Source organism: Belonocnema kinseyi, chromosome 5 (genome assembly GCF_010883055.1).
Source record: "Belonocnema kinseyi isolate 2016_QV_RU_SX_M_011 chromosome 5, B_treatae_v1, whole genome shotgun sequence".
Taxonomy (NCBI): Eukaryota; Metazoa; Arthropoda; class Insecta; order Hymenoptera; family Cynipidae; genus Belonocnema; species Belonocnema kinseyi.
In genome coordinates this window covers 116339528-116351843 of record NC_046661.1, presented here as the reverse complement: position 1 = coordinate 116351843, position 12316 = coordinate 116339528, and the positions used below count along the sequence as shown (strand labels likewise).

General features: G+C 37.9%; 1 protein-coding gene across 1 annotated transcript in view; it reads left to right on the top strand.

Moving 5' to 3' along the window:
* LOC117172882 overlaps positions 1-5367 on the top strand; it is a 22811-nt gene extending 17444 nt beyond the window's left edge. The window contains exon 4 of the mRNA XM_033361158.1: positions 2482-5367. Coding sequence (XP_033217049.1) covers positions 2482-4837 — 2356 coding nt within the window. The 3' untranslated portion in view covers positions 4838-5367. The remainder of the gene's footprint in view (positions 1-2481) is intronic.
* Positions 5368-12316: the final 6949 nt, after the last annotated feature.

Here is a 12316-nt window from a genome sequence, read left to right as displayed (position 1 = left end):
GGTTACGTGACGTCATCACATGCCTGGACACATTCAACCTCAAGATTAGTGCAGCGGACTGTAAAACATCCGGTAAAAGTGCATCTCTGGGGTTGTTTCTCGTAACATGGGTTTGGGAGATTGCACCTATTCACCTACATAACAAGATGAGAATTGAAAGCAAACATCTCATTCACTTTAAAAAAATTATTCACTGTCAACTGGTTGACGTTGCCCCCCCCCCCCTAACCTATGTGCTACGAGAAGTGAATAAAAGAACAGGTTTCTGTAAATTTATTACGCGCACTGTCTAGGCCCGAACATAGGTGTGAAAGCTCCGAACACGGGATTTGAATCCTAATACTTTTTCGCACATAACACAATCGAAGACTTCACCGGATCTCGCTAGATCACAACTTAATTCTTCAATTGTTTTATTTAACGTATGTAAAAACAAGAATTTGAAGCTATCACATTCAAGGAGCATTCATGTTAACTTAAAACATGGAATAGTTTCTTTTTTCTTTAAGCATAAGTAAATTTTGTGCGTGTCTCCAGGATCATCCTCCATTTCGCAGATGTATTTCTCAGCACTTATTAACTGATATATTCATATTAATTTCAGGCGCACGAAAGTCGATATTAGTTCAAATCGCGCGCGTTCTTCAGCAAGATGAACTTTAAGCATGCACACTGTGCGCCGTTCGTGTAACGTGCCCCGCACGTTTACTGTCTGGGATAGTACCATCACCCGCATAAATCTGAAAATGGCCATTTCACGTCTTAAATTAGAAACCGCGAATATCTTTTAAACTAGAACCAGCCATACGGGCCATTTTGTCGCGGACGCCGACAAATAGTGTAAATGGGCAAAAACACAGTTTTGACAAAAGAACTGTCAATATACTAGTACCAGTAGATTACGTATCAAAGATGAGAAGAGTTACTTTGTTTGTTTTTCATGACTGCAAATGAAACCTGAATTTCCCCTTTTCAGCTTATACCCCCCCCCCTCCCTGTCAGCGAAAATATGCGTTTTCGTGAGAAATGTTTCAGGCAAAACTTTCAGGGTTTTGGACTAGGATCTGAATGGTGACCTTAAAGCTGACCTTGGCGTTGACCTTCAAGATTATTTCAAGGTCAACTTTTATTTTTCAAATGGAAACCCCTATTTTTGACACCGCCAATTGAAAGAACGAAAAATTTTACGTTTAGATATGCATCAAGGTCATGTGGCCCGATGACCAGCGAGGTCATTTCAGGATCTTATAAACTCAAGCAAGGTCTGATAAGGCTGATCAGCGGAAATATGCGTTTTAGTGAGAAATGTTTTAAACGAAAGTTTCAAAGTTTTGGACGAGGATCTGAATGGTGACCTTGAAGATCTTGGCGTTGACCTTCAAGGTTATTTCAAGGTCAACTTTTATTTTTCAAATTGAAACCCCTATTTTTGAAACCGCCAATCGAAAGAATGGAAAATTGTACGTTCAGATATTCATCAAGGTTATGTGACCCGATGACCTTCGGGGTTATTCCAGGATCGTGTAAAGTCAAACAAGGTCTAGATGGCTGATCAGCGAAAATATGCGTTAGAAAAAAATAGTTAAACATTGTATCCAGATCCAGTCGACTAAGGCGAGATCCATCGTAGGTTCGCAGAGGCGAACTCCATTGAGGGTCTCGTCAATCCACAAAAAAAAGGTCGTATGTGGATCCGGCCAGTTAGGCGAGATGGTCTCATCAGACCACAAACAAAAGTTCGTATGTTTTTGGTCTGATTAGAACATCTCGCCTCAGCTGGCCGGATTCACATGGGGTTTCTTTTGTGTGGAGTAATGAGACCTACGATGGATCTCGCCTTAGTCGACTGGATCTGGATACAATGTTTAACTTTTTTTTTAAACGCAAATTTTCGCTGATCAGCTATCTAGACCTTGTTTGAGTTTACACGACCCTGGAATAACCCCGAAGGTCATCGGGTCACATGATCTTGATGAATATCTGAACGTAAAATTTTCCATTCTTTCGATTGGCGGTTTCAAAAATAGGGGTTTCCATTTGAAAAATCAAAGTTGACCTTGAAAGAACCATCAAGGTCAGTTTCAAGGCCTCCATTCAAATCCTCGTCCAAAACCCTGAAACTTTTGCCTGAAACATTTCTCACGAAAACGCATATTTTCGCAGATGGGGGGGGGGGGTCCGATACTTTTTGATGACCCTGTATATCTATGAAAAGGGGAACTTCAAGATCGCTCCACAGGCATGAAGAACAGCCATATTGATACATGTGTGACATAAAAATAGTTTGTTTATTTAAACATGACAAGTTATTCTCAACTGATGCCGTTCTATCAAATGAAGGCTATAGTTTTATTTTAACAAAAAAAATCTCTTACCATGTTCGTTTGAGTCTGTATGCGTTTTGGACTATTCTAGAGTATTCCACAAACTCGCAAGGTTTTGCACACTCCCAATTATCGTCAAATATTATTTTATTTCCAGAAACGAAGATGCTGCTCCAACACTATCCACCGAAGATATCCTCGAAATTCAAGAAATTCATGTGGTGAAACCTTCGAAAGGACTCGATCAACCTAAAATATCAAATCCATTTGAAGGAGCAATTCCACGCCATAAAATAGAAGAGGTAATATTTCTCTTCGAGTGTGCAGGATGCGCTCGAAATTTCGTGAGCAAAAAATCAATTTTAGAACACGTGACTAAAAAGCACACCGAGGACTTTAGACTGTGGGAAACTTTATACATAAAAAAGAAGTTAGCCGACAAAAAACCTATGCAAACTCTAACTGCGAACGAAGGAGAAGTCAAATACACTTGCAGATTTTGTCCTGCGAAATTCCACAGCGCGTGTAAGTACTCCAACCATTTAAAAATACACCACATCTGCAATCACTGCGATAAAATATTCTCAAGTCAACAGCTCCTTGAGGATCACAAATGCGAGTTTCCAAAATCCCTAATTTGTCATATTTGCAATAAACCATTCGCTTTTAAGAATAATTATATAGCACATTTAAACACACACGAAAATGATTGCGAGATATGCAAACAGAAATTCACCTCTGAGTCTTTGTTAACAATACACAGAAAACACGTTCATCCTGAAGGAATATGTTTCGTTTGTCATAGATGGTTTAGTTCAGAATCGCTTTTACAAGAACATAGGACAAGGTTACATGATATCTCCGTAATGAATTTCACTTGTTGGATTTGTGAAAAGAATATTCGTTCAGAGAGAAAATTTCGCGCCCACATGGAGGTACACGGAGATAAACGTCCATTCTCTTGTCATCATTGCGGGAAATGTTATGCTCGGTATTTGGCAATGACAGCACACAGTGAAAGATGTGACTTATTCGACGAAAGAAAAGTCTTCGAGTGCGATATTTGTAAGAAAGCCTTTTATGATAAGAAGAAGTTTGTTCCTCATATGAAACACCATTTTGAGAGTGACGAAATGCCGCCGCCAGAGAAACTTAGCGTTGAAGATCAAAAAATTCTGAAGCTTATAAACGATATGAAGAATACGAAGGGTTCAAAGAATTCTAGATCACCTCCAAATAATGTGCTTTATGCTCCCACATTAAATGCTGATGGCAATTTGAAACGCTTGTCCGTCGGTCCGAAGATTGTTTGGCGCGAGAGCTCACTTCAGACCAACATGCTGCCCAGTAAGATTGAACAAAAACGCGAAAAGGAGCGCCAACGAAAACACCAAAGACAAAGGGAAAGAGAACACCTTAGGTGCCTAAATTTAATGAATCCTCCTCAAACCACTTACTCTAGAATAAAAAAGGTAGTAGATTCTGATGTAAATTCAACGACTGAGCTATATCTGACAAATAATAAAATAGTAGTTAATAATTTGGAAATTAATAATGAAATCATGTTTAAAAATATATGTGAGCCTAATAAAAAGAAGCTGGATAAAAAGTTGGGCCCCGTCAAGGTACAAGGTCGGTCTTTACTTAGGCCTAGAATTTTAGGTCGTGTTTCTGGAACGAAGTTTGAAAGATCGAAAGGAATTGATCTGATGGAAATTAAAGAGTCGGAGAAGAGTATATTCGCAGTTGGTAAAAAAAGACCAGTTCGGTACAGCTTTCAGGAAGAACCAGGAGAGAAACTTTTGATATTGAGGCCGATCAAGAAAGTGTTTACGAGAAAAGGTAAAATCGAGAAAAGTGAAAGGAAAAATACAAGGTTAAATATAGTAAGTTCACTACCAAATTTTCAAAACGAAACAAAAGAAGGTGCTTCAATGCTTAACTTGCTACCAGCGAGGAGTGAAATAGATCCATTGCATTTGGAGGATCCGCCAGGAGATGTTGTGAGTGAAATTGTAAATCCACCATCCGATGATGAATCTGATCCACTGGCTTTAGAAAACCCGCCAATGGATGCTGAAACTAAAATGATAAATTCATTAACAGAGAATGATGAATGTGATCCGCTAGCTTTCGAGAATTCTTCCATGGACTTATCAGCGGATGCTTCTGAACTAATAACAATCGATTCTGAAACTAGCGATTCTGAAACTAGCGATTCTGAAACTAGCGATTCTGAAACTAAATATTCTGAAGAATCTGTAAAGACTCGTGCAAATGCATATCTTTCGAAATTACGCCCAGCTAGACGAAAAACGTATAATTCTAATAAAACTGTTGAACCAAACAAAAGAGAATTAGACAAGAAGAAAGAAGATTTATCGCTTTTGAGAGTTAAGCATACGAAAATTCATGATGAAGGTTTGAAGACTTTTGAGTGCACCATATGTGATAAGAAATTTAATACCTATATGGGTAAAATGAGACATTTAAAGACTCACATGAAGAAGTGAAGAAACATAGAATCTCAGAATGACAAATAAATTATCTGACTGAAAAATATTAGAGAATAGTTAATCCACTGACAGAGTTTTGATGTCAGATTGTCAAGCAGTTGAAAATAAATTATTTTATGTTAATTTTTATTGATCTTCTGGGCAAGTATCAATATTACTCTATTACAACTCTGGTTATTTAACACTGGATAAACTGGAAGTAGTACACAAAGTATTTTTGATGTGCTGGCTTCAAAAGGTTTAAACAAAAAAGTTATCAGTTTAAACTAAATCTGAGGATATAGGGTTAAGTGTGCTTCAATGAAGAACTGAATTACGGCCATGGGCCTCGCTTAACAATGATGATGCCAACCATAGTCAAAACGTATGAAGTTTTGTTTTTTATATTTGATTTGGGGGGCAGGGGCTAATGAAATGTATCAGAACATTTGAAAGGCCGCGTGTGAATTTCGAAAACTAGTATTGATTGTGAATTGGCCTTTTAAGTATGTTTGCTTAAAAAGAAATAAAAGGTAAATTTTATTCTTTCAATTTGTGATCACTGTGTTATAAATATAGGTATAAAGAATAAAGAAACACTAGCTTTATCAATAAGATGTACATAATTGAATTTTAATTTTGTCAATAATATTACTAATTAAATAATTAATTAGCTGAATAGTATATTTAGGCATTTTTTAGTTTTCTATCTTTTAATAGAAATATGAAAATAAAGAGCATATATTTTTGCGCATGAATAAAGAATTCTTTAAGTTGTTCGGAATGTTCACGTAAAAATTCGAAATATTATACTTTTTAGGAATAAAATAGTAAAAGAAAATATTTTTTTGATATTATATTAAAGTATTTTTTAGTTTTCTTTTTTTTCTAATAGAAATGTGAAAATAAAGTGTATATTTTTCTTGTATAAACACGATTCTTTAAATTGTCCAGAATGTTCACGTACAAATTCGAAATATCCTCGTTAGGAATACAATATTAAAATAAAACTTTTTATTTTGTTGCTTTTCACAAGTTTTCATGATAAAAATAAGAAGATGGAATTTCAAAGTTAGGATTTTCAATCAGTAACTTCAATTCCTTCCATTCTATTATTTTGTGTTTTCATTAAACTTTTACTCGGGTAAACCCGGTTGTACATCATAGCCACGGTCTAAGTCAAGTGACTGATGAGATTAGAATATTATGGGTTAATTCAACTAATTTAATACGATGCTCGAAACCTACTGCGATGATTTTGTAGGTATACAATTACGAGCGGCCACGAGCGTTGGAGGTGACAACAGTTGGGGGTGACAATTCTGGATGCTTTCTTAGAGCTACCATCTGCCACTCCACGGGGTTCTAGTCGCTCACTTCCTGATGGTCAAGAAAGTTTCTTACAATGCGACAGATGTTTAATAAAACTGCCTTCTGAGCTGCTGCCAATACTCTACTGACTCCTAAATGTTCAAGATGTTCAGTGCAACTTGCGTGCACATTGCCTGTAGCCGAAATCACAATGGAATGAATAGATACATGATTCACATTCCTCCATATGGTCTTTACTTCATGCCTTAACTCGTTATACTTGTGGATCTTGGTTGTATAGGTTGACTGCAAATTTCGGTTAAGCGGACAAGCAATGTCGATGATGTAGACTCTTCCACCTTTTTTTCTCGCATCACGATGTCAGGTCGATCAGATGTAATGATCCGCTTGGATAGTAACATCCCGATATAAGCTGTAATCTTCGCTTTCTAAAACGAGCATTGGTATATATCTATAGAAAGGCATCCATTCTTTTAAGAGTCCTAGGTTTAGGGCAAGTTGTTGATGTATAATGCCCGCTAAATCATTATGTCTGTGCGTATATTCTGTCTGAGCCATTCCGCGACAGCCATCAATAATGTGCTCGATGGATTCGTTGGTATCTCCACATAATCGGCACCGGTCAACTACTTCTTGATTTAACACGTGTTTGCGATAATTCCTGGTGCCGACAACCTTGTCCTTTATCGCAACGACGAATCCTTCCGTCTCTGGATACAGAACACCCTTTCTGAGCCAAATATTGGAAGCCTCACTATCCACTTCATTTTAATCTAAGGTTTTGGGGTTCTCGCCATGGATGGATTTCTGTCTCCATTGTATTTCTAATTCCTCTATGGTTTCTGCCCTGATATTCAAGGCCCCATCTAAAGACAAATTTAAGTGCGTATAGGCAAGATCGGCTTCACAGATGCTACTGTAAAGCGCAACATTTCGTTCGCTGTTAAAATAGTCTCGCAACTGTATAATTTGTGACTGACCCAGTTTTTTGACATCCACAACGCCCCTACCCCTTAAATGTCGTGGTAGAACTACCCTTTCAATCGCTAAATATCTGTGGTGTATTCGGTGCTTCGTCATTTCTACGCGAACAATTCTAGTTAACTTTTCAAGATCGGTGTTAGACCACAGCCATTGCCTCGATGTATTTTTCGAACTCGTTGTCTAACTCTGCGGTCCCTAATTCCCTTCTGATTAAATGTACTGTTCTACATTTATCTAGTCCCAACTTCATGTGGATATCATTAGAAAACTGCTTTGTGACAGCGATCACTTGCTGCAGTTTCTGGGCTGAACTAGCGTACAGCTTCAGGTCATCCATGTAAATAAGATGGGTCACTTGATGACCATCCGCATTATCATGAATTCTAAACCCATGAGACATGCTGTTCAGTGTTCTGCTTAATGGATTTAACGCTAAACAGAACGGAAGGAAACGCTTGCTTGTAGTCAATGTATGCCATCTGTAAGTTCCTTTGATGCTTACGAGCTTGCGTCATGGCAACAGCGTCTATAGTGACTAGATCTTTACAGCCTCGCGAGTTTTTACAACATCTTTTTTGTTCTTCTTTAAGAATGTCATTCTCGTCGCAATGGGAATATACCTTATTTGCAATGATAGCTGTAGGACATTAATAAATTGTTGGAGGACAGGCTACCGGTCGAAAGACAGATGGATTTTGAGCGTCTGGTTTTTTGGTAACATATACGTAGTACCCTGGAGCATAAAGCCTGGCATCAGATCTGGATGTTCAATGGTCTTCTGAAAACACCTTACCAACACAAGATGCACACTCGTCAGGTACTTGTGCCAGAAGTTGTGCACCATGTCCGGACCTGGAGATTTCCAGTGACTTGCCCTTTTCAAGACCGCTGAAACATCCAAAGCTGTGATGTTTGTCAGTTGCATTTCAGGGTTATTGCTTGCCCTTGCTTCCTCCAGTTTGAACCACACAGTGTACAAATTGCATCTGATCTTTTTTCCCCAAACAACCGACCAGTAGTTAGTCATATCTTCCAATTGAGGGACTTCGGTTTCTTGCTGGTTATTTGGCTTTACTCTCAGTTGACAATAGAACTTTTTTTCATCTGTCTGAAAGTTTCGATTTTGTTGCCTTTGTGCACTACTTTTCTTGTATCGACACAGTCTTATAGTAAGAACATCAAGTCTCTATTGTTGGGAGTCTAGAATCTCATCCAATATTGCGGGTGTTAATGTCTAGATGAGCCGAGGCTGGATGATTTTAGTAACATAGTTTATCAGCTTTCTGGTTCTATTTCCTTTTTATATTCAGTTAATCGACCCAATTTGCACCTTACTTTGCTGACATCCATATCCAACCTGATCTTCCATGGTGGATTTCGAGACCTTGCTGGGACAAATACAAGTATACTGCACAGTATACAAGAGTAGGCACCTCTAACGCAGTTTGTGCTACGTTCAAATACATTGGTAAAACCTTACTGTCGAGATGTGCTATTAGTGCACGCAGATCATTTGTGACGTTCATTTTGGGAGGAGAATGCCTTAGTGTTGGTTCTACATACCTAAACTCTAGTAAAGCATCACCAAAACTCCTTTCAAGGTGATGTATTTTTTCTGGGATTTCCCTATCCACATCATCCTTATTAATATCCGGATGTGGTTCTAATGGATCCAGTACATGATGTTCATTATCCCTAGCACCTATGCCCTCAGCATCAATCATGTCTTCGTTGTCCACATCTTCGTAGGCGAGTTCATCAATAAGAAGCTGCTGTTCCACTTTCATTTTGATAGCAGCTATTTCAACAGCCGAAGGCAGTCGGTTTACAGATATTGAGCGTTTTTGATCTGCCAGATTCTGCTTATTTATTTGTGTGGCTAGCTCTGGGTATTTAAGTAAGAAGAGTCTAAGATGTTCTCTCCTCACACTTTGCCCACATTTCTCTGCCAAAAACGAAAGGCGCATAACATCTCTGTTCATATGGTATGTCCATTTTCGTCGCTTTTTTGGTTGCTGAATCTCTGCTTCTGCCTTTGTTTGTATAAGGCCATCCACCTCCGGAGGAAGTGGTGGTGTTGGATCATCAATAGGTTGAGAAAGAACATCAATTGCTCCTGCTTAACCGTTTGACGCGGTTTCCTCTAACTGATGTTCATTGCCGTCGTTTTTCCACGCCAAATAAACCTGTTGTTTAATCTCCACTGCTGGGTCTTCTATCACATGTAGATCACTCCTGATGTCCTGCAACTTAGCGATAAGATCTCTTAGTGCGACTTTTTTTATATTAGGATACTTTGCAGAAAATTTCGTTGGTAAATTGTATCCTTTTTCCATTTTCGTTTCAAACTTTTCACTTTCGTAATAGAGAAGCACCAATTCCTCTTTCATTGTGGTATATCAATTGATGCTGTTCCACGGTATTCCTGTCGAGGCGGTCGGCTGCAAACAGCTAACGCTAGCCAAAGCATCCTCAGCAGGCACAGTTGATGTTCCACTGCTTAGAGTTTCTCGCAGACGTTCTTGCTGGCCAGCTGTTTGATTAGTGAGATCTGCCACCGTCCTGCATGCTGTGGCCCCCATCTGTGGCTCCAGGGGCGCCCCGACGATCGTCGGGAAGCGACAAGCGTTTCAAAATCTTTAATATACTCTCCATTTTTCATTTATGAGTTTTGATGCTCTACTTAGACCCTCTCCTCTTCGTTATCAGCCTATTTGGCATGGGAAACCCTGTCAGTAGCAATGATACCTCCAACATACCCGTCGAAGTCATGAGAAGAAAACTCAAGCCCTACCGCGACATCAACATCATACAATGTTAGAATTATCCCATTCTTTCTAAAGCAACATTTTATACCGCCGCCTCGTGGCATATGGTCAAAATAATCCATTCAAGCGTAGCAGCATTGCCGAATTTAGCTGAAAAGTACCAGAAAAATCCAAAGCCACAAATTTCATAATAGCGCCTATCTCGCGACATGTGGCCTAACTAGACCCTTGCCGCATCTAGGTAAAATATCTTTGGTTCAGACTAGATTTAAATTTTCTAATGCAAATATGTATTTCTATATCACATATTCTTAAAAATGAAAAATGTATTAAATACGAAATTTATTGTCATTTTATTGAAATCAATTTTCAAATATTTTAAATATAATATTTAAAAAATTACATGTTATAAACAATGAAGACGTTATTAATTTATTTAAATTAGTTAAAATAATGTTCTTTGAAAAACAAAAGATACTATTTCTATGTTTAATACTTAACATTATTTTTTCATACTTTGAATTTTCCCGCCCTAATGTTTAAAGATATGAGTAGGGTATCTTCTCATGGAGGCATACGGCAGTAGATAGGAACGTGGAGAATAGATATAAGGAGACCAATCTGTAATGCATGGACTTCACTAAAAGCGGTCACTTTTCTGTTGCCAACACACATGTACAAAATCACACTTACCTATACTTCAAAACTTCCCGAGCGTGGCGTGCCAACCGCACTTTAAAAAATGTGGACTCCTCCATTGTTCTTTTTTTTTTACAGGTCGCTTGAACAAATAAATAATTAATAATCAGACAGGATTTTGTGAAATAGAAAATTATTCGCCATGGAAGAGGTAAGCAGTATATTTATGAAAATATCAAATTACTTGTACCAACACTATGCCTGCGACAAGTATTCAACAGACTTTCGACTCTGAAAGTCATGTATACATTTGAAACCACACTTGCTGGAAACTTTCGCTTTTATACAGTGATTTTTAATTTTAACAACCTTGCCTTTATTCACAAACTATTAATTGTTTAATCATAATTTATTTACATTTCACTCGCGTTTGATGCTACGTGAGAGTCATGTACACATCGGCGGCCATATTTTTTTAAAGTGCGGTTGGCATGCCACGCTCGGAAAGTTTTGAATTTTACGCAAGTGTAATTTTACAGAAGAGTATGTACGTACTTCTAGCAGCAGAAAAGTGCTCATTTTCAGTTCCACTAGTCTGGTCTCCTTATGTCTATTCTCCATGGATACGAACATCCGAGTTAGTATCTAGGTTCTCAACTAATCAAATTTGTCATAAACCCATGGAGAATAGACATAAGGAGACCAAACTAGTTGAACTGAAAATGAACACTTCTGTTGCTAGAAGTACGCACACACACATGTGCAAAATCACACTTAAATATAGTTCAAAACTTCCCTAGTGTGACGTGCCAACCGCACTTAAAAAAAATATGGCTGCCGATGTGAACGCGAGTTAAATTCAAATAAATAACGATTGAACAATTAATAGTTTGTGAATAAAGGCAAGGGTGTTAAAATTAAAAATCGCTGTATAAAAGCGAAAGTTTCCAACAAGTGTGGTTTCAAGTGTAGTTTACAAGACTTTCAGAATGGTGTAAGTTGTATGCTTATTGTTTTTGTTACGAACGCGTCGAATACCTGTGGCACGCATAATGTTGGTAAAAGTAATTTGATATTCTCATAAACGTACTACCTACCTCTTCCATGGCGAATAATTTTTATTTTCACAAACATCTCACGACATCCTGTCTGATTATTAATTATTTATTTGTTCAAGCGACCTGTAAAAAAATGAAGGCGGCCATATTTTTTTAAAGTGCGTTTGGCACGCCACGCTCGGAAAGTTTTGAACTATACGTCAGTGTGATTTTACACATGCGTGTGTGCGTACTTCTGGCAACAGAAAAGTGACCGTTTTTGGTGAAGTCCATGCATTACAGATTAGTCTTCTTATATCTATTCTCCATGCATAAGCCAATAAAGCAGCTGGAAGTGAATCCTATGAAAATTATCAATTCTACGATTAATTCAAAACAGGGCTCTCTGAAAACGTACCCTATTATTCAAACCATCGAGATATAGTACTGGGTGGCTGGCCACTGCTGTCGGTAGTGAACCAGCGAATAGAAAGAGAGAACAAATCGAGAAAGTAACCTGTCCTTTTCTGAGGATGGGGATGGTCTGACGCACAGATAGAGTCTTCATAATATATTTAATAATAGGATTGCTTTGACTATTTGTCAATTTATTTAACTTCGTCCATTGTGTTAAGTTATTGGACTCATGCCCAAGAAAGGAAATATACACAATTTTAAGATATAATAATTGATCATACTTAATATTTAAATTTTGAGTTATATGTTAGAAAGGGGTG